This window comes from Giraffa tippelskirchi, chromosome 1, assembly GCF_054371585.1.
Source record: "Giraffa tippelskirchi isolate mGirTip1 chromosome 1, T2T-mGirTip1v1.2.pri, whole genome shotgun sequence".
NCBI lineage: Eukaryota > Metazoa > Chordata > Mammalia > Artiodactyla > Giraffidae > Giraffa > Giraffa tippelskirchi.
This window is the reverse complement of record NC_137275.1, coordinates 103,330,225-103,353,574: the sequence shown is the minus strand read 5'-3', so window position 1 is coordinate 103,353,574 and position 23,350 is coordinate 103,330,225. Positions and strand designations below refer to the sequence as shown.

General features: G+C 44.1%; 2 protein-coding genes and 1 long non-coding RNA gene across 4 annotated transcripts in view; 1 reads left to right on the top strand and 2 right to left on the bottom strand.

The window, feature by feature from the left end:
- Positions 1-7,881, bottom strand: part of LOC145504875 (neurotrypsin-like) — a 51,792-nt gene extending 43,911 nt beyond the window's left edge. The window contains 1 exon segment of the mRNA XM_081486189.1: positions 7,339-7,881. Coding sequence (XP_081342315.1) covers positions 7,339-7,831 — 493 coding nt within the window. The 5' untranslated portion in view covers positions 7,832-7,881.
- Positions 7,075-10,805, top strand: LOC145505644 (uncharacterized). Its single transcript, XR_014053174.1, has 2 exons — positions 7,075-7,187; positions 10,254-10,805. It is a non-coding gene; the product is annotated as an uncharacterized LOC145505644 (long non-coding RNA).
- The window catches only part of LOC145505550 (uncharacterized), a 65,978-nt gene continuing 52,207 nt past the window's right edge, over positions 9,580-23,350 (bottom strand). For both annotated transcript variants that reach the window (XR_014053109.1, XM_081487997.1), the window contains 2 exons: positions 11,068-11,177; positions 9,580-10,463 (listed from right to left, as the gene is read on the bottom strand). Coding sequence is in view for 1 of the 2 variants with exons in the window: in XM_081487997.1 (XP_081344123.1) it covers positions 10,314-10,463; positions 11,068-11,177 (260 nt within the window). In the remaining variant the exon portion in view is untranslated. The remainder of the gene's footprint in view (positions 10,464-11,067; positions 11,178-23,350) is intronic.

Here is a 23,350-nt window from a genome sequence, read left to right as displayed (position 1 = left end):
CTAGCGGGCTACAGTCCATGGGGCTGCAAGAGTCAGACACAACTTGTCAAAAAACAACACCTACACCTTACAACAACAACAAACAAAAAAGAAGCAACTAATCTTAGGAAACATCTTGCTAAGAAATGCACAAAATAAACAGGAAAAGTGCAGATGCTCCCAGACACAGCTCAAAGACTGGCGGCAGCCGGATGCTGATATACTGAGTGCAGTTCCTGGAGAAGGCGCTTGGGGGCAGCACTCTCGCTGCTGAGGGGGGTGTGCGCCGCCGCTATAATGTTCAGTTGCTAAGTCGTGTTCAGCTCTGCTACAACAGGGACTGCAGCAGGCCAGGCTCCTCTGTCCTCCGCTATCGCCCTGAGTTTATAACGGCCCCCAGCAAAACAAACACTGAGAGCACTTGTAAATTCTCACCATTTTTCATAAAAGTGAAAATTGGATTTCCTTTGGTTAGCGAAAACAAGTACTGATGTAGGTCTTTCTTAAAAGTGAAGCGGCATAAAGCAAACTTTCAAAAAGTGGGGGATACCTGTATAAGGATTGTATGGTCAGGCCATCCCAGATGGCCGTCCCCTTGCTCTCAGTACATCCCTCTGTTCCATCAGTCCCTGCGTTACACCCTACTCATGTGACTGACCTTCCCTCTTAATCATAGAGCCTAATCAGTCAACTCCTACATACCTGCACCAACTCCAGCTAGGGACTGTGTGAATTCTTAGAACAGAGCATCTCCACTATGACAGCTTATCAAAGGGGTGGTGAGAGGTGTGCTCCTCTGCTGGTTTCCCTGGTAACCAGTGAGCCAACCTGACAAGTCAATTTCCTCTATAACTGGTAACCTCCCTCTCCACCTCCCAGCCCCAGCTCTCACCTCTATTCCTCCTACCTCACACCCCCTACACACACACACACACACACACACACACACACACACACACACACACACACACAGCAAAGACTACTGCCATGTCCTGCTCACCGCCTGCCACACCTGGTGAGATGCTGCTTCAGGAGCTGGCTGCAGACATGTAAGGCCCCCGCATCCATTAAACCATGGACGTAGGAGGCTGGGCAGGCACCAGGGCTTGCAAGTTTGTGGTGTGCAGCCCAAGAGGACAAACCTCAGTCACATTTTTTGACAGACTCTGTTGGTTCTCTTGAATAACTACCTGCTTCTCCCTGCCAGGCGAGGCCCCACGTGTTCAGAGGTCAATCCTGACTAATACAGGCAAAGCATGGTAACTGCATTTTCCTTCCCAGAGAGTGCCAGGAAGGTCTGAGCAATGAAACACAGGAGGGAATCTGTGCAGAAGTTCTGGGAAGGTCTCCTTGCTCTTTCAATGGGACATACATAAAGAGGATACCCTATCTTGCTTCTTCAAGTTATTCTATCTCAATATGAAATCTGGAATAACCATTAGTCTAAGGATAAAACCACACTTTGAAAATAATAGAATCAAGAGAGTAGCAGAGAGATAGAGATGTACTATGTTGGAGCCCGACTTCTTGTAATATGAACAACAAACCTCCTTATTTATTCAGTCATTTTGAATTAGGTTTTCTATTCTTTGCCATCAAAATTGCATGAACTGATCCAAGCCACATTCATATCCAAGTTCATAATCATCACCTGTTTTCCTTCCCAAACTTCACAGCCATCTTTATTTTCAGTTAGTAAAAACATATATACATTTTGTTCCAATCTTTTCCCTTCAACCTTATCATGAGCATTTTTCCATCTTCTATAGACAATCTTCACAATTATCACTTAGGAGCTGCACCACACACTGACTCTTTGAGACCCTATGGACTGTAGCCTGCCATGTTCCTCTATCCATGGGATTCTCCAGGCAAGAATACTGGAGTGGGTTGCCATGCCCTCCTCAGAGGATCTTCCCGACCCAGGGATTGAACCCACGTCTCTTATGTCTCCTGCACTGGCAGGTGGGTTCTTTACCATTAGTGCCACCTGGGAAGCCCTTAGGACCTGCACAGTATACATCAAATAAAGGGATCTCTGAATAATACATTATTGCTGCGCACTTAGGTTTGCCTTCACAGTTAAAAAACCAATTACTTTTACAAAGGTTACCTTCACACACACACACACACACACACTGCATAAATATAAATATATGAGTATATATGCTTCATAAATATATCCATATTTATATATGAATAAATATATATATTTAATAAATATATATGCAGTAAGAGAGTGTGTGTATGTGTGTCTGTGTACAGTGTGTGTCCAGGATAATCACTCATAAAAGGCAATAGTAACTGAACATCTAATTTTCTTCTTAAAATTTTTTTCACATTACTGAAGAGTCTGATAATGCCTCCAAATCAAAAGTATTTTATATCTGCCTTAGCCTGAAAAGGAGATTGAGCTCAATATCTAAAATCCAGCCAGGAAATGTATCAAATCTGTTGTTGCTAATAAATGATTTTAGCATCTGCTACATAGAATCAAGATGCAGCATTAAAAAAATTTAAAAAGGGACAGCTTTCAGCCAACTTTTTAATTAACCTTCACTTCAAACACCAGATGGACTTCAAAGAATACTGCCTGTAAACAGCAGCATTTATCCCACAAGACCACTATCTCTATTTGAATCAGATTTGGGTGAACAGATTAGCAGGACATGACAAAAAGTCAGATCTATGAATCATTCTTTCTGGTAAAATCTCAGTTATTAGAGCACTATTGATTCTTCTATCTATTTTACCTATCAGTCACTTAAGGTTGAGTTCCACTCAGCTGCTTGTAACAAAGAGGAGTTCCCAGCACAGTGCAAGCAAGTTGCCCCACCTGAGGGGCCAACCTGAGACTAGAGAAGGGATTTCCCTTTCCAGTCAGGAAGTCGTAAATTACTGGGGCTCCCCAGGTAGCACAGTGGTAAAGACTCTGACTTTCAAGCACTGCAGAAGGAAATGGCAACCCACTCCAGTGTTCTTGCCCGGAGAGTCCCAGGGATGGGGGAGCCTGGTGGGCTGCCGTCTATGGGATCGCACAGAGTCGGACACAATTGAAGCGACTCGGCAGCAGCAGCGGCCAATGCAGAAGACACAAGAGATGGGGGTTCGATCTAGACGATTCCTTGGAGGCGGAAATGGCAACCCGCTCCAAGTATTCGGGCCTGAAAAATTCCATGGACAGAGGAGCCTGGTGGGCTACAGTCCACGGGGTCACCGAGAGACAGATCCAACTGAGCGACTGAGCACATTCCTGGAGGTCATCAGTCACCTGTTAATTCTTCCTGTAGAAATGTCAAAACTAACCTGGCTCACATTCAGTTAATAAATCATATTCTGGTGAGCTAAGTTGGTATTACCCCACACTGGTCAAATAACAAGTGTGGTACCATTTTCTAAAACCACACAAAAAGTTACCATAGGCCTGCCGTATGTGCATGCATGCTAAGTTGTTTCTCCTTGCGATCCTACTGCCTGTAGCCCGCCAGGCTCCGCTGTCCATGGGATTCTCCAGGCAAGGATACTGGAGTGGGTTGCCATGCCCTCCTCCAAGGGCATCCTGACCCAGGGATCCAACCCAGGGATTGAACCTGCATCTCTTATGTCTCCTGCATTGGCAGGAGGGTTCTTTACCACTAGTGTCACCTAAATCTAGTAGGATTAAGTCACAGAATGGCAGATTCAGCTGACGTGACCACCCACCGCTACACAGCTTAGGTGGGTTCTGATGCCCTCCCCTGGTTTTCCCTGACTGTGGCAATGAGTTTTCAGTTTCCAAATGACCTTGACTGCTCATTAGAAATGCACATTCCTCAGCCAGATTCCGGAGATTACTTAAACAGGGTCTCAAGGCTAGAGCCCAGGTATCTGTATTTTAATAAGCCCCCCCAACCACCACCCCCGTGCCATGATTCTAATGCTTATTGTAAGAACTAACTCTCCAGGCTGATTCAGGGTATTCCAATCCCCCAACGATTCTTTTATCACTGATTTGCAAGTTTCACACACCCAGGGCCCAGGCATAATCTTCCTTGTTCTGAGACATTTGAGCCATTGGAGTGTCCACGCCCTGCCCCACTCACCTGAGATCCCCCTGCCACCCCTTCAACTAGGTTTCAATCAACTTTCCACCTTGGAGACACCAGCTTCCTCATTTGTCTCCACGCAGCCAGGTACATGAAAATCTAGCCTCCAGTACATTTTTCAAAGGAGGGATTCCGTTACAATTAATCTTCTTTCCTTTTGTTCAAGCTATTTTTTGTTTAAAAAAGAAAGAGAATGAAAACCCTGGATATTTTCAAGCCATAAGAGACTGGAAATCACATGCATTGGGCCAAACATAGCTTCCTTTCTCTTTCCTTTTAAACTAGTCTTTAAGCTACAAAAATAGAATCATTAGGCTTTTCTACAGGCTTCCCAGGTGGCTCAGTGGTAAAGAATCCACCAGCAATGCAGGGGACACAGGAAATTCGAGTTCGTTCCCTGGGTGGGGAAGATCCCCTGGAGGAGGAAATGGCAACCACCTCCAGTCAGTATTCTTGCCTGGAGAATCCCACTGACTGAGGAGCCTGGCAGGCTACAGTCCATGAGGTCAAAAAGAGTTGGACACAATTGAGCAATTGAGCACACAGACTTTCTACACGTTTATATAATTAAAGAGGAAAATGAGCTATGGAGTGAAATGTGCACTATCTTATAATGTTCCTATAAGAATTAAATGAGACACTGGAGAAGGAAATGGCAACCCACTCCAGTATTCTTGCCTGGAGAATCCCAAGGACGGCAGAGCCTGGTGGGCTGCAGTCTATGGGGTCGCACAGAGTCGGACACGACTGAAGAGACTTAGCAGCAGCAGCAGCAGCAGAGGATGATGGAATCACTAAATGGGAGCATCTCCCATTGATATCTCCAGTTCTAGGTTACTTCTAGAGTCAAATGTAAACCTAGGGCCTCAAGGAAGACCACACTTCCTCTTGGTAGGAACCAACAGAATCAATTCCATGAAGACTTCGCATTTTTAAATTAAATATTCTGTGAGGAAAAGAAACATGGTATAGACACAAAGTGGGTTTTCTCACTGTGCCAGATGGGGAGACCACCTAGAACATGTAAGACAATCCTTATCAGTTCCTGGGTTACAGTAAAACTGATATTTCAGAAAAAAAAAAAAAAAAAAAGAATTAAATGAGAAAACTAATATATAAAATGCTTAGCTCAGCATCCAACACAGAATGAATCCTCAATAAATCCTACCTGTTAACTATCAGGCTGGGCTGTTCTGGTACGTGCTCAGTGCTAGGAAAGTCCTTTGAATACATCTATCCCCAAACTGCCTTCTTCCAGATAAGGAAATCAAAGCTTGGGGGTTAAGAGTCCTACTCAACACTGTATAGCTACTGGCTGAGCCAAAGTGGACACCAGTGCTCTCCAGAGCACAATTCCATATTCTTTTCACCACACCATGATAGCTTTGTTTACACTCCTAACCGAATGTAGAACCAGGACAGCCATAGTTTCAGAACATGTCAGTCATTTTAAGGCATGACTATGCCCCGTCAGAAAGTGAGGAGTGAATGACAGACAGCCTGGAAAGTAATTAAATCATTACAGAGCCAGCAGACTGTTTTCCTGTTTCTTTTTTTGGGGGTGGGGTGGGGAGGGAGTGTATTTATCTCCCATCTTGGGGGGTTTCTTTTGCTTCTCTTGTGTTCAGTCAGGCACTTTATTTCAGGAAGTACACACTATTATGCAGTGCTTAGAGTTTTGTCTAGTGAGAATTAGCTATCAGCATAAAGGTATCTATCCCAAAGAGTCTGTACTGATGTTAGGTTTAATTTTCTTTTCAACACAAGAGGGTGGGGAGAATGAACCGCCAAGCTATTCTCCTCATTCCGAATGTAAAATTTAAAAAATTATGTGTTAAACAGAGAACAATAGATCACTACAGTGTTTTAACTTTGAATTCCACTTATTTATATATATATGTATACACAATAGGAAATATGAAATATAATAATAGAAAAATGAAAAAAGTGTCAGTGTTTGCTAACCATGAGCTTTTACTACAAATAAAGAGTGAAACAGCACTAGGGCTGTCTGCCTGATATCACCTCAAATTTTTTATAGCCACATTGGCATTCTGTCTGTGTAACAAGTGTAGCGATGACTTCATTCTCTAGGATGAAGGATAATGGATCTTAACCTTCCTATCACTTCCCTTTAACTCAAAGCACTAATGCAACTGAAGGTACATATAAATAAAATTTTATGAAGGGAAAGAATGGCCCTGTGAAAGTTTAACCTCCAAATCACCAAAAGGTACAAAGTACAATATATCTCAGAATCACAATTAACAAAGCCCCTGCCACAAAGCTTGGATGGAGAGCTCCCAAAAATTTTTTTTAAGGAAAATCTAAACTTTGAAGAACTTTAGGGTTTTTTTCCACAACTATTAAAGAAAAAAAAAAAAAGCCCTAATGGTAAACAAAACGCCACCAACTCAAAACAAAGCACTGTTCAAAGGCAGATGATTCACTTACATTAAATCTACTAATGTGATCTTTCACATTAATTAATGTGAAACATCTTACCAACTTTATCTCTTTACCAACTAATTCCGGTTTTCCACAAATAACATATACAGTTGAATACTGGCATTCTTGAAAACAGCACTTGACTATATCAAGTTGCTTCTTCCCTAGAATAGTTACTGTTCCTATCTTTTGCCTTTCTTCTCCACTCACTGATATTTACCACGCTGTGCCCCAGAACATGAACATCATTTGACAAGTCACATTTGGGCCCAGAAAGTTTGCAAAAACCTTTTCAAATACATGTCAACTGCGGGCAGAAATTGAGCGGGGGTGTGTGGTAATTGATTGTCATATTAGATTTAATATTTCCCTTTCCAAAACAGGTAATTAGAAACTATCTTCTCTTTTACTTTGCCACTTCTACGTAAATACGGCACCATTCTCAAGGCAAAGCTGATGCAGAAAACACACATCCACGCCAAGCGCGCGCGCACACATCTCCTTCCCCTCCCCCCACACACATCACAGTGGCTGGAGACAAGCCCGCAGCCCGGAGACAAGCCGTCACCCAGGAGCCCGAGAGTGCACCACCCTCCATTGAGACTGTCACCCCAGGTAACCGCACACAAAGCGCGCCTCGCTAGTTCACAGTCACGGTGCCAAGGTACTTGGACGGTAAGTCCGTGGCCGTCCACCTTCACACAGAGCGAGGCAAACCCGCAACCCCACCCGCTCTCACTTTCTCCTCCAGGAGCACCTAACGCGCTCGCCCACCCAGGCGGGCTCCCCGCCGGGCCCCGGTCGCCGCCGCTCCGCGGCCACTCACCCCGTCTGCAGTCGCAGTAGCCCCAGTCCACCTTGCCGCGGGCGTCCCCGTAGAAGCACCAGGGTCTGCCCGCGCCGTCCGGACTCCGGCAAAAGTTGTGGCGCTGCCCTCGCAGTTGCGCCCAGCCCGCCGGGGGCGACAGCGCGAGGAACGGCGGCACGTCTGCCCAGCGCAGACAAGGAGCGCCGGAGTCTGTCACGTTGGCCCCGGGCGCCCCGGCGGGGCAGTCCCCGGGAGGCGGCCGGGTCATGCGGAGGCCGTGCGCGCGCGAAGCGCGGAGCGCCGGAGGGGGGTGCAGGACGCGCGGGAGAGGGGGCGGCGGGGGCGTCTTCTGTGGCCGCCGCTGAGTGGCAAGGTAATAAGGGTCCTGGGGACCCCGAGAGGGCGCATGGTGATAGCGGTGGTGGAGCGGATAACCGAGGACCGAATCAAAGCTGACCACGCCGGGGAGCGCCCCGAGAATCAGAGCCACCGCGAAGTGGGGGAGCTTCATGGTGCCGGAGCCGCGGCGTCTGGTCCATGCTCCCCGGCTCCGCCGCTTCTGAAGGGGAGGCGGGGGAGGCGCTGCGCGTCCCCGGAACCCCCGCTCCAGCCCCCTCCCGCCCTCCCGCGCGCGGACCGCCTCCCGCCGCGGGGCCCGCTGCCGCGCCCCTGCTCGCTGCGCTCGGGAGCGGTCCCGGGCGGGGAAGGCGTGCGCTCCGCGGAGCCCTGGCTCGTAGAGAGGACCGGCCAAGAGAAGGCGCCGACCCGGGGACTCTGCCCTCTGGCGGCGGGCACAGGCGCGCGGTCTCGCCCCGGAGCCGGGCTCCGCCCTGTCCTTGCCGGGCTCCCGCTGTCAGCGCGCCGGGCCGGGCCAGACCAGCTCGCTGGCACCCCGGCGGCCTCGGGGTGCCTGAGCCAAGTCCGAGGGTGCCCACGCGGGGGACGGTCTTGGCTGCTCTTTGCCAGCAGCCGACACCACCACAGCCTTTCCGTCTGGCGGCTGCCAAACCTGCCACCAGCCCCTGCAGCCCACCTCTCCTCCACCCCTTTGCCGCGCTTCATTTCCTATGTTTTGAAATATTTATAAGTGTGGATGGGTTTAGTCCCTTGAAGTCCCGGGGTAAAAGCTATCAAAGCCCACTTGGAATGCCGAAGCCATTTTCCTGAGCTGTGAGCTCCTCAAGGACAAGACCACATTTCGTTTCCTTTATCTCCCAGTGCTTAAAACTTAAAACCGCGGGCCACACTTATTAGGCTCCAATAAACATTTGCTGAAATTAAATTCCTGAACCGACCCAGGGAAAGCAGGTCGAGCCTTTCTACTTCCTGCCACCCACTCTCCACCCGGTGCCCTGAACAACACCAGTTGTTTGGTTATTATTGGGATTCAGTGAAGCCCTCTTAATACCAAATTTCCTTTCTAGCCAGAGAAGATTTCATCCGTCCGGGTCTCCATCCTATCCAAAAAGCCCATCCCTCTAACACCTGCCTCGTTTTGGCCGAGCATGGGACTTGAGTTAAGCCTACTCATTTGCCTCTCCACAGTGGACTCTGTCCACCGGCAACTCTATAGCTGTTGGCTCGACCTTAGGAAAGCCTTTTCAACAGCTCCCCCGATTTGCACTGCCCCACTTCCCCGGCCAGAAAAAAAAAAAGTTGGTTTAGAATCTTTTTAAAAATCCCTGAAGCTGGATGTTTTAGGGATTTCCCCCTTCAGTTGTTCCTGACTATGCCACGGAAGTTAAACAAGAAACAAGGAAGGCCAATAAAAAAGGTAATGTTTTACATCCTGGCATAATCGTGTTGAAGTGTAGGGGAGACCGGCTGCCCCACAGTATACTGTTGTTTAGTCGCTACTCTTTTATGACCCCATGACTCTTTTGTAGCCCACCAGGCTCCTCTGCCCATGGGTTTTCTCAGGCTAGAACCCTGGAGTGGGTTGCCGTTTTCTTCTGCAGGGGATCTTCCTGACCCAGGGATCCAACCGGAGTCTCGTGCATCGCAGGCAGATTCTTTAGTGCGGAGCCACCTGGGAATCCCATCGTACACTCCTCTGAAGAAAACTTGAACATTAAATGTTTATTGTTAAAACCTAGTTTCAGTTAGAAACTGAATTAATTTCCTACCCCCAACTCAAATAATCTTAGTTTAACCATTCTGAATCATATTACTGTTTTCTTAATTTTTCACCCCTGTTAATGAAATATCTGATTTTTACTTAGAGAAGTGGACAAATGAACAATATTAGGCATCCAGGAATGTGTTTATTAAATCTTTATTCAAGATGTTTTTGCTCCAGATGCTTTTACCCACTGTTTCATTTTTTTTAAACTTACACTTTTCTGATTCCAAAAGCATAGTTAAAACTGTACTTGGCGAAGAAGAGTAAAGTTAAAATACATATTTGGGGGAAGTTGATTTACTTATTTTAGTAGAGGTCAGCAGAATTCACCAATCACAGATTTTTTCTTTTTTTTTTTACTTAACCATTGATTTGTACACTTTATTTTTTTAATTACTTCTTTATTTTTATTTATTTGTCTGTGCTGGGTCTTGGTTGTAGCACATGGGCTCTAGTTCCCTGACCAGGGATTGAACCCAGGCCCCTACAGTGGGAGCACGGAGTCTGAGCCACTGGACCATCAGGGAAGAATCACAGTTTAGTCAGTTCAGTCGCTCAGTCGTGTCCGACTCTTTGCAACCCCATGAACCGCAGCACGCCAGGCCTCCCTGTCCATCACCAACTCCCAGAGTTTACCCAAACTCATGTCCATCGAGTCAGTGATGCCATCCAGCCATCTCATCCTCTGTCGTCCCCTTCTCCTCCTGCCCCCAATCCTTCCCAGCATCAGGGTCTTTTCCAATGAGTCAACACTTCGCATGAGGTGGCCAAAGTAGATTCCGACAAATCATAGATTCTTTGTCTATAATAGGTGACAGTTCTAAAAGGAATCACCCCTTTTCTTCAAAACTGAGTCTCCACCTTCTGCCACTCACATGATGGTCCAAGAAAGGCTCGCCCTGGGATTCTGATCGGCCCGCTTAGCCCTGCTTCTCTCCTTTCTCTGCATGGCTCCTACACCCAGGGCTTTCACACTTGCTGAGAGTCTGGAGGCAGACCTGGTCCCAGTGTACCTATGCACCTTGGAGAGAGGAAAATAACAAGAAAGAAGTGAGTAGAAGAGAAGATGGTTGGAACTGAGCTCCCAAGAATAGGGACCCTGGTGTGGCCTCTTCTCCAGCCCGTTTTACACCTAAGAGGAACTGACAATTTTCCAAGGTCTACTTAACAGTTAACAAGTTATGAAGCTGATTCATACGAAGTGGAGTTATCCACAGAAAATTCCACATCTGGATGTAATCGCCTCCATTTTAAAGCGTACCCTTTCCGAGATGATAAAACAGCATGTCTGTAATTGGACTGTGAAGTCAAGGGCCTCGATTTGGGTTTTGTCCTCTATTTTACAGGGAAAGTATGACTTAAACAGACCTGCTCTTTATGTATTACTCCGCCCTCCTGCTAATCTCTTCCTTCCCTCTCTTCCTTCATTCCTCCTGGCTGCTACCAACATGCAGATGTTTAGGATTTCCAATTCCCCATCCGATGGAATGGATTCCCCTTCCCTGATTTGCGTTTCTCCCTCCTGCCTCTGTCACATTACACTGCCTGTGTTGGGGGCTGGGGGAGAAGCCTCCCTCCACCCCGGAGAACCACCACCTAGCCACCGCTCCTCAGCCGCTCCTCACCCTGTCACACACAGCAAAGCCAAAGGAAAGGGGGCGGCAGCTCCATCGTGTTACAGCTGCAAGAAGCCCACTGTGGATGCTTTCTCTGCTTTCCAATCCCTTCAGCAGCGCTAAAGGAGCCAGGAGAAGGAACAGAATGAAACAGATGACACTTGGCAGGCATTTCCCAGCACAACCCTTCAAAAGCCCCATGAGGTCCCCCAGTCTCTCTTGTCACCTCTGTAACCTCCAGTTCCATCAAGCAACCTGGGTGACAAAGGCTCAAGAGCTCAACTATCCCCAGCCTCCCAGCCAAAAACCTAAAAAGGGAAGTGAAGAGGGGTGTCTCCCTGCCCACCTCACAGCAGGGAGGAGGTGCAGCCTTGGGGGTGGAGCCGGGCGCGAGTATTGAATACATGTGCATACCTGCACTTTACTGTGGCAACTGTGTTATATAGGGACATTTGGTTTTATGGTCGTTTAGGGGATCATTATGCTTTACCTACATAATGGACTGAATATACAGAGTTCTAAAACCAATACACCAAATAACTTGGATAAGTTCCATGTACAGTTTGGGTACTGCCTGTATTTGGAAAAGCAAAATGCAGTATTTACTTGAACAATTCCAAGTGCAAAAATATTGTTAAAAAAGAAACACTGGGCATTGTTCTTTCACATAAAAGCAAAAATATATTAAATAATATCAATAACATAAGTCCATGTCTAGGGACTGTGGAAGATTTAAAATTATAAGACATTATCAGGCCTTTGGTCAAGGGGGGGTGGATACAACAAAAGAACATATAGTATTTAGTTAAAAGTTCTGGAAAATAAAAGAAAGGTCCAGAAAACAAGTAATGAATTGCTAAATGAATGGCACAGTGGTTTGGCCAAAGGGGCTCTGCTTGACTCATTGTATTCATAATGCTTTTAAGAGGCATTTGATCTCTATTTTCCTTATTGTTTTAAATAGAATTTTATAAAACAGAATACTTTTTTGTTTCCATTTATTTTAGAAAGTTCATCTAACCTTGGTGTAATCCCTACCTGGAAATTAATTCTGTAGGTTCATTTTCAGGCTTACTCAAATTATACATAGGGTATATGAAGAATATAGATGTAAATATATAGATTTTCATTGTTGTTTTGTTGCTAAGTCATGTCTGACTCTTTTGTGACCCTATGGACTGTAGCCTGCCAGGCTCCTCTGTCCATAGGATTTCCCAGGCAAGAATACTGGAGTGGGTTGCCATTTCTCTCTCCAGGAGATCTTCCCGAACCAGGGGTCAAACCAGCATCTCCTACATTGGCAGGAGGTTTCTTTACCCCTGCGCCCCCCCAAAAGAAAAAATGTTATTTTGGCCTTGAAATATCTTAAGCAAGTTCCCTTAGTTTCCTAAGTCAAAGGCTCAGCATCTTCAAAAAAGGGATAGTAATCATGTTTCCAAGATAGATCTGATGGGGGGAGGTAACTGAGATAATGCCTATAAACTGATGAGCAGAGCACTCAGAAAGTGCCAACTATAATGCGGTAGATTAGCCTCAGTAACTGCCTTTGAGTTTTAACTCCTCAGAGTAAGTCACTCTGTGAAAACCTGCCTCCACAAAGCAGAAAATCCCCTCCCTACCACGCCCCTGTCCCTTGCTGCCCCCCAGCATCTCCCCTCTAAGATGGAAGACAAATATGCAGCCACCCTAGCTTCACTCCCCTGAACACTAGTCCTGTCTGATGGGTTTTCTCTCTCCTCATCCCCACAGGTTTGGTCCCTGAAAGCCAAGGCACTACGGACAAACCCGAATGAACTTTCTGGTCAACCCATCACTAGATATTTTGAGTTAAAACTCTTTTCCTGAGCCGTCTGCCTGAGGATAATGAGTAGTTTTCAAATCTCTCAGTTGCAAGTGAGCTGTGGTCACTTGTAAAAGGAGTAAACAGATAGAAAGAAAAACCTGGCTAGAACTGTTTGCCGGTGATCTGGGAAGCACAGAATCTCCGTGTTGAAAAGGACTTAGAGCCCCAACTCTGTCAAATGCAGGAAACCTTTCTAGAATTTCCTAACAAGTAGACTTCCAGGTATTTTTTAAAAACTATGGGTGGGGGAAATTTCTACTTGGAAGCTAGCTCACTCTGTCTCTAGAAAATCCAAATTGTTAGGAAAATCTTCCCATCTACTAAGCCACAAGTTGCCTCCAGGTGGAAACCTACTTTATCCAGCTATGATGCTGGTTATACTCCTACTGATTTAGAGTCCAGCAGACCTGGGTTCAAATCCCTATTAAATTTATTAGTTTCCTGGCCTCCGGGGGGGGCAGTGGTATTAAAGAATCTTTTCTCCCCAACTTCTTTCACGTTCAAGAAAGAGATCTCCCCATTTGGAGTGTGCAGATCCAAGAACGGCAATTGATTCGCATTACTGGACTCCCTTAATAGTATTATTGTGGGAGGTATGAGTCTGTATAAGAATAAATGTTCAATGTCCTATTTTCCCTCCTTTTGCTTACTGTTTTCCCTACTTCATCACTGGAATCTTAGGGACCATAAAGTTGAGATTTGGACCTGGGTTGAGGTTGAAAGAGAGGGAGAGAAGCAGTTTAGCTGTTTAGTTGTTTGCCTACCTGGTGGCTCAGATGGTAAACAATCTGCCTGCAATGCAGGGTACCTGGGTTCTATCTCTGGGTCAGGAAGATCTCCTGGAGAAGAGAATGGCAACCCACTCCAGTATTCCTGCCTGGATAATTCCACGGACAGAGGAGCCACAAAGAGTTGAAGTCATGAAGAGTTGGATACGACTAAGTGACCAACACTTCCACTACTACTAGGAAACTACTTTGGGGTTTGGGATCAAAGCCTCAGCTAATTGTAAAAGTCTGCATTTGCCCGGCTTGTATCCTATGCATCAACGTCCTCCGGGGAACTCATTGCCTGAGGATGGGAGAGGGTGGGAGTGGAGATAGGATTTAAGGGTCCTGGCTCCCCACTCATCCATCAATCACTGCTAACCTCTTCGAAAATAGAGTTTCCCTGTTTGTAATATGGAGATAACTCTATTTTACGAAGCTGCAAGAATTAGAAACAGTATATTAAGGTCTGGACAGTGAGCACATGACTATCATTTAAGTATGTAAAGACAATTATCAGGACAAATATGGCAGTAAATGGCAACTCATAGAATTAAAAACAATACCTCAGATATTATTTACCCATTGCAGATTTCAATGGAAAAAAGTCACTCTTATTCCACATACCACACTATGATTACATTAACTTTTCCATAGCTGCATAATATGTGGTTGTTACACAATAAACACAGTCACTCTTGTATTTGAGTTTACTCTTTTTTGTTTGTTTGTTTGTTTGTTTTGAGTTTACTCTTAAACTTTTGTCTGTCTGACAGAATTCCCCATAGCCATTAAAACCCTGTTCAAACTATGAAATCTTCCCTAATCAAATTCTGCTGTTGAAATATGGGTTAGCCTGGCATGCCGTACACACAGAATTTCTACAGTCACAATCACATTGTTCCAGACTTGTTTTCATTGTAAAATCCCCAATGCAAAGAATTATGCATTCTATAGTGATTGGTCCTTACATGAAGCCAATAGGCGATGGAGTATTATTCGGCACTGAAAAGAATTACTCAGCATGAAAGATGTGGAAGGATCTTAAAAGCATATTACTAAGTGAAAGAAGCCAATCTGAAAAGACTATATACTATACGAGTTCAACTATTTGACATTCTGGAAAAGACAAAACTGTTGAGACAGTAAAAAGATTAGTGGCTGCTAGTGGTTGAGGTGTTGGGGCAGCAATGAACAGGCAGAGCATGGAGAATTTTTAGAGCAGTAAAAATACTTCATACGGTACTATAATAATGCATCCACGTCATTATACATTTGTCCAAACACATGGAATGTATACCACCAAGAGTAAACTGTAATATAAACCATGGACTTCGGACGATTATCATGTATCAGTGTAGGTTCATCAGTTGTAGCAAATATGTCACTCTGGTGGGGGATGTTGATAATGGAGGAAGCTATGCATGAGTGATGAAGAGGATATATGAAAATCTGTGTACCTTCCCCCTCAGTTTTGCTGTAAACCTAAAACTGCTCTAAAAATTTTAAGTCAAGTTTTTAAAAATGTCACCCAATGAACAGTGAGCAAATGAGATCCTCAAATAAAATGCAAATGAGCTTTTAATGCTTTTTTATAATATGATAGTGTAGTGTCTACAACAGAGACCACAAACTAGCCACCACCAAAATGGACATGCCATCTAGATATATTTTGTTTAGTGAAATGTTATTTTAATAATTGAACTTTATGTATTATTTAAAATCAGTAGCTCATCCATGAAATTATGGATTACCAGCCTTGTATGTGTGCATGTTAGAAAGCTTTTGACTGCAAGTAAAAGACACTTCAACTCAAATTGGCTTAAAGTCAGGTATTTTCAAGGATTATATGATCCCATTCAGTAGGAAGTACCAAGCAATCCAGGTTGATTGTTTCGGTGCCTAACCACACCTTTGAGGTGGCAGGCTCTTTATCTCTCTGTTTGGCTATCTGAGTGTTGGCTTCATCTTCAGACTGCCAACAAGGAACAAAACATTACATCTAGATAGAGGTCATGTCCAGAAGAAGAAAAGAGATTTGTTCTTTCTGTGCCCCTTTTCAGGAGCAAAATAATCTTTCCCCAGAGGCTTCCAAGGATTTCCCCTGACACTTTGTAGGCCATTCCTGGGCCACATGCCTGCACCTGTGGCTTCCCTGGTGGCTCAGTGGTAAAGAATCCACCTGCCAGTGCAAGAGATGCAGGAGGCACGAGTTTGATCCCTGGGTCAGGAAGATCCCCTGGAGAAGGAAATGGCAACCCACTCCAGTATTCTTGCCTGGAGAATCCCATGGACAGAGGTGGCAGGAAGGCTGCAGTCCATGTGGTCACATAGAGTCAGACACAACTGAGCATGCATGCACACCTGTTGCTGCAACAATCATTGACTGAAAGGATAGACTGAGCTGTGATTAGCTTGGACTAATTATGTGGGAACTTGGGAAGAGATCAGCTAATGTATACTACAAGTTGAAAAAATCAAGAGCTCTGGCACTATCACAACCCTAGTTCCCACACAGTGACAAATGTCTATGGCTATTTCCATCCTTAGACTTAGGGAACGGTCCTCAATTCACCATGGGTCCTACCTGCCTGGACTTTGTAAGCATTTGAGTTTACTATACCTGGTTTATACTTTTTTATCTGGCAGCAGCTTCATGCTAAATTATGATATTTCACAGATATTTTAGCCTATGGATTCTGGAGACACATGATAAATGTCTACAGTGACATGATAGTGTTTTGTCCCACAATTTAGTGGTTTAAAACAATAAGCATTTATTATCTCACAGAGTTTCTGGGAGTCACGAACTTGCGAGTGGCCGAACTGGGTGTTTCCGGCTTAAGACGTCTTACGAAGCTGCAGTCCAATTGGTGATGGGACTGCAGTTATCTGAAGGCCTGGCTGCACTAGAGAAATTGCTTCCCAGATCACTCACAGGCTGTTGGCTGAAGGGCTTAGTTCCTCAGCACATGGAATTCTCATCAGGCCATTCACAATAAGGCATTGGCTTCCACCGGGGCCAGTGATCCAAAAGAGCAAGAGCGTGACCAAGACAGAAATCACGAAGATTCTTATGACCTAATCTTACAACTGATACACTGTCAATTCTGCCATATCCTATTGCTCACAGAGTAAACTAACTGTGCTACGGTGCAGGAGGGGTGTGAGTTCCAGGGGGTGGGGACTGCAGGGGGGCACTCTTTGAGACTGGCTACTATAGTTGCATTCTGCAAAACTGTTCTATGCAGGAAATTTATATATATATTTTGGAATTTATAAAGTACTTATTTATTTGGCTGCATCACATCCTAGGTGTGGCACACGGACGGGATCTTTGTTACATTGTGCCAGATTGTTGCAGAGCCTGGACTGTCTAGTTGTGCCCACAGGCCGGGTTGTCCTGCAGCATGTAAGATCTTCATTACCCAACCAGGGTTCGAACCCGTGTACCCTGCATTGCAAGGCAGATTCCTAACCACTGGACCACCAGAGAAGTCCCAGACAGGGAATTTAGACAGATACTTACTTGCTGTGTGACTACATGAATTTTCCCAATGCTAAATATCTTGGAAGTGCATTGTCAATTAAACAATCACTTCAGTGAAACATAGGGTCAGCTGTAAGCAAAGGTGTCTTAATATCCCTAGAATTACATCTTCCACTCTACATTATAAGCTAACTCAGTCTTGTTTTTTATCTGTCTGCAAGGGGAAAAAAACCAAAAGATTTTATCAATGAATTCAGGGCTCCAAACTCCTAGTAAAAGACTCCCAAAGTGTACCAGCTGCCTGATAAGACTTAATGTATCAACCAGTGTGGAGATATTAACATTGTAACAGGGACAAAAGAATGCATGGAATGGACAAAGGATTATGGGCTTTCAGGCATCCCCTGAACTGAGTCCCAGGAGAGCAGGAATTTGGATAAGGAGGAAGCCTCCTGCAATTGTACCACATGTAAGGCTGTCCCTAAGATACTGATAAAGAAAAAGAAACATGAAACGAAAATAACCCTGGTTTAATTTGATGAGAGCACTTCTCAGTTGCCTCAGTGGTGAAGACTATGCCTGCCAAGCAGGAGACCACAACAGATTTGATCCCTGGGTTGGGAAGCTCCCCTGGAGAAGAAAATAACAATCCACTCCAGTATTCTTGCCTGGGAAATCCATGGACAGAGGGGCCTGGTGGGCTACAGTCCATGGAGTTGCAAAGAGGCAAACACAACTTAGTGACTGATCAACAACAGCAATAACAATTTGATGAGGAGATCACAAAACTTCTCAGTTAAATTGTATTCGCCACAACTCCCAGAATTTTGTAATACAGTGAAGTTTCTTGTCCAAGAAATTTAAGCTTCACACATTGCTGTTGCCTTCCTACACACCCTCAAACCAAAAACCCCAAAGCATTAAAAAGGCTCACACTCTTGCATAACACTGCTATAAGAACTAGAGACAAAATATGCTCGTGGAGCTGAAATCAGAAAGAATTTCTTTTCTCCCCCTTCCATAAAACAGTTACATTGTGAAGTACAGTTTGCCCTCATTTGGAGACTGAAAGATAACAGTTTTGAAACAGAGATTCATTGGCAGTATTTATAACTGAGTTGTGTAATAAACTCGGGGCATTAAAAATATGACGCTACTCTAGACTAGTCTTTATTTTTAGAAGGCTTAGAAAACCTCTATCCAGTGTTAAAAGTCTCTACATATGACGAAATGTTCTTTGCTATCCCATGGTCATTAGGAAAATGAAATACAGTCAGTCAGTCAACAAGAAAAACAATACTAGGCACACAGTATCAGTTGTGTTGGAGCTGACTCCTGGGCCCGAGCAAAGGCAACTTCATGGATGTTTCTGGGTTCCATCTAGGAACCTGAAATAAGAAATGTTAACTAACAAGGTTTTGTTCTGTAAAAGAACAGCTATTAATGTAATGCTTATGTCTTGTGGACTGTTTGTCTTCAGAAATGTTTTAGGTAAATTATTTCAGAGACTCAACAATAACTTTGAATAATATTAACCTTTGGAACTTAACTAGCTCAACAGGGCATAAAATAATGAAGGCAGAAAGAAGAAATCTGTTAAGAAATCAATCTCTTGAAGAGTTTTAAAATGCTCCAACGCTGGAAATCAACACAAAAATCTGAGCAATAGCATTAGTTTTAAGACTATAAATAATGACATAATTTTGGTTCTTGATTGTGATACATAATAGTGTTTGAAAGTTCTGATTTTATACTTCATAATTTTCTATATTCTTTTATTTTCAAAATATTTTTGATAAAGATTTACAAAGAAAGCACAGAGGGCACATTTAGTGGAATCCAAGTGAGCACTTAAAAATACATTATTTTTCATAATGAATTTTTCTCAAGTTGTTGGATGGATTTGTGCTGGGCTTATGTAAGCTATTGAGTGAGGTACTGGATCTTATTCATTTCTGGATCCTCGTTACTTAGTATAAGCTTCTCAATAAATATTTTCACTGACCCTAGTCTCTTATCTAGTTCTCTTGATGGTTAGTTGTTTACCTTTGTGAGATGGTTGCCTAGAGTTAAATGCACAGAAGGCAGTGAAATGCAGAGTTTTTTCCCTGCAAGTTAAAAGAGTTTTTATGGAAAATGTTAATAAAAACAAAGAAACTGACTTTATTTAGAACATTTTATTTTGCTACAAATATGTATCTTCCCATTATATTTTCTTTTTCATGCCCTTAGATGATAGATTGGATTAGCAATTCTAGAGGGACTGTGACCAAATAATTTTTAAGCATCTGGAGATGAATTTGAAGCAATGACAATTTTTTTAAATGTTTTTGGTGATCAGAGTAAATCATATGCTTTGTTGCTCAGTTGTGTCCGACTCTTTGCAACTCCATGGACTGTAGCCCGCCAGGCTCCTCTGTCCATGGGGATTCTCCAGGAAGAATACTGGAGTCAGTTGCCATGCCCTCCTCCAGGGGATCTTTCCAACCCAGGGATCGAACCTAGGTCTCCCACATTGTAGGCAGATTCTTTACCATCTGAGCCACCAGGGAAGCCCATCATACAAGTGCAAAATCAATCATGGAACTCACACAACCACACTGTATCCCTCCTCCTATTTTGCAAATACTGGAGAATGCTGCGATTTCAGTTTTTATAAACTTCACTCTAGTCCACAGGTCTCATGAAGTTGCAGGATATTAAACAATCTTAAGAATGATACTGAATGAAAAAGAAGTTGTTCTATATAAATCAGCAAAAATGAACATATACAATGTTCAGGAAAAACAAGTAAATGGATCCAATATTTCAGGAAGTTATAAAGTTAAAAAAGAAATGTTATTAATAACATTGCTGTATTTAAAGAAGAAAGATATGGTATTAACGATGCTGCTGTAGATGGTCCCTGACTTATAGTGATTCAACTTAATGATTTTTTAACTTAATGGTAGTGCGATATGCATTCAGTAGAAATCATACTTCAGATTTTGAAGCTTGATCTTTTTTTCAGGCTAGCGTTACATGGTATAATCTCATGATACTTAGTAGGAGCAGCTGCCTTCACGATCACGACAGTAAACAACCAACATACGTTAATAACCATTCTGTCTCCACATAGCCATTCTGTTTTTGACTTTCAGTACAATATTCATATACATGAGCTAGTCAACACTTTATTATAAATTAAACTTTGTGTAGATGGTTTTGCCCAACTGTGGGCTAATGTAACTGTTCTGACCATGTTTAAGGTGAATGAGGCGAAGCTCTGATGTTCAGTAGGTTAGGTGTATTCAATGTATTTTCAACACACAATATATTCAACTTACATTTATCGGGATATAACCCCATGGTAAGTCGAGGAATCTCTGTTGGCAGTCGAGGAATATCTGTATTTCAAAGATAAACTCTTATTCTATAAACTTGACTATTCCTAAATCTAAGTGATTCCGTAGGAGTTGAGAATTTTTACGGTTGCTTACTTTAAAAACAGGGCTTCCCTGGTGGCTCAGTGGTAAAGAATCCGCCTACCTATGCAGGAGACTCAGGTTCGATCACTGGGTTGGGAAGATCCCCTGGAGAAGAAAATGGCAACGCACTCCAGTATTCTTGCCTGGAAAATTCCATGGACGGAGGAGCCTGGTGGGTTATGGTCCATGGGGTCACAAAGAGTTGGACATGACTGAGTGACTGACAACACTAATACTTACTTCAAGGACACTCCTTGGTGATGATTAAATTAATGCAATAACAACATAATACCTGGCATACAGTAGGTTCTGGATAAATGATGGCTATTAATATTATGGCCAAAATTATTGGTATTAAAAAATAAGTACAGAATAGGACATCTTAGGATCAGGGGAGGTGCAATGAAAAAGAACAGGGCTTTTCTGTACTACTTTGTTGACTTTGGCCCCAGATCAGGCCATCAGACTGTCTTCTGAGATCGAGGTAAGAAGGAAGTTTGGACGTGGTTTACAGAAGTCACGGGTTCACTAACAGTTAGACTCAGCCTGCCCAGGAGCCAGGTTAACATTAGGCACTCTGGTTTCAAGTGGTCAATGCTTAAGAGCAAGCACAGTAGTCTTCTTCCAAGCAAAAATACTGATCCATAAACCTAAATGTTACCTGAAAGAACTCCTACACTTCTCTATTTATTTTGCTGTAAAGAAAGACAAAACAGATTGCTGGTTTCTGGAAATTTTAAGGAGCTCACCCTAGGCTTCTGCGTGATTTCTTGACTAGTATAATAACAGGCCAAAGGAATTGGTTTCTGAAAGGTGGCGGAGTAGAAGAACGTGCGCTCATCTTCTCCTGTGAGAACTCCAAACTTACACCTCGCTGCTGAACAACTGTCGACAGGAGAATGTTGGATCCCGCCAAAAAAAGATACCCCACATCCAAGGGCAAAGGAGAAGCACCAACAAGACAATAGGAAAGGCGAAATTGCATTTAGAATCAAATGCCATACCTACCAGAGACGCCCGGAGGGCTCAAACAAAACCTTGTGTGCACCAGGAGACCCCACAGAGACTGAGTCAGACCTGCCTATGAGTGTTTGAGTGTCTCCTGCAAAGGTACAGGTCAGCAGTGGCCTGCCGCAGGGGCAGGGGCTCTGGATGCAGCAGACCTGGGTATGGCATAAGCCCTCATGAAGGAGGTCACCATTAATCCCACCATAGAACTACTAGAACTTACACAGGACTGGGGACACAGGCTCTTGGAGGGCACAAACAGAAACTTGTATGCACCAAGACCCAGAAGAAAGGAGCAGTGACCCCACAGGAGACTGACCCAGACTTGCCTGTGAGTGTCCAGGAGTCTCTGGCAGAGATATGGGTCAGCAGTGGCCTGCTGCAGGGTCAGGGGCACTGACTGAAGCAGTGCTTGCAGGGGACTTTTTGCAGGAGGTCACCAATATCTTCATTACCTCCACCATAGTTTGGCCTCAAGTCAAACAAGAGGGAGGGAACACAGCCCCACCCATCAACAGAATATTGGATTAAAGATTTACTGAACATGGTCCCGCCCATCAAAACAAGACCCAGTTTCTGCCTCAGTCAGTCTCTCCCATCAGGAAGCTTCTATAAGCCTCTTATCCTTAACCATCAGAGGGCAGACAGAATGAAAACCACAATCAAAGAAAACTAACCAATCTGATCTCACGGACCACAGCCTTGTCTAATTCAATGAAACTATGAGCCTTGCCGGGTAGGGCCATTCAAGATGGATGGGTCATGGTGGAGAGTTCTGACAAAATCTGGTCCTTTGGAGAAGGGAATGGCAAACCACTTCAGTATTCTTGCCTTGGGAACCCCATGAACAGTATGAAAAGGCAAAAAGATAGGACACTGAAAGATGAACTCCCCAGGTTGGTAGGTGCCCAATATGCTACTGGAGATCAGTGGAGAAATAACTCCAGAAAGAATGAAGAGATGGAGCCAAAACAACACCACCACCCAGTTGTGGATGTGACTGGTGATGGAAGCAAGGTCCGATGCTGTAAAGAACAATATTGCGTAAGAACCTGGAATGTTAGGTTCATGAATCAAGGTAAATTGGAGGTGGTCAAACAGGAGATGGCAAGAGTGAACATCAGCATTTTAGGAATCAGCAAACTAAAATGGACTGGAATGGGTGAATTTAACTCAGATAACCGTTATATCTACTACTGTGGACAAGAATCCCTTAGAAGAAATGGAGTAGCCCTCATAGTCAACAAAAGAGTCCGAAATGCAGTACTTGGATGCAATCTCAAAAATGACAGAATGATTTCTGTTCGTTTCCAAGGCAAACCATTCAATATCACAGTAATCTAAGTCTATGCCCCGACCAGTAACGCTGAAGAAGCTGAAGTTGAACGGTTCTATGAAGACTTACAAGACCTTCTAGAGCTAACACCCAAAAGAGATGTCCTTATCATTATAGGGGACTGGAATACAAAAGTAGGAAGTCAAGAGATACCTGGAGTAACAGGCAAATTTGGCCTTGGAGTACAAATTGAAGAAGGGCAAAGGCTAATAGACTTTTGCCAAGAGAATGCACTGGTCACAGCAAGCACCCTCTTCCAACAACACAAGAGAAGACTCTACACGTGGACATCACCACATGGTCAAGACCGAAATCAGATGGATTATATTCTTTGCAGCCAAAGAAGGAGAAGCTCTATACAGTCAGCAAAAACAAGACTGG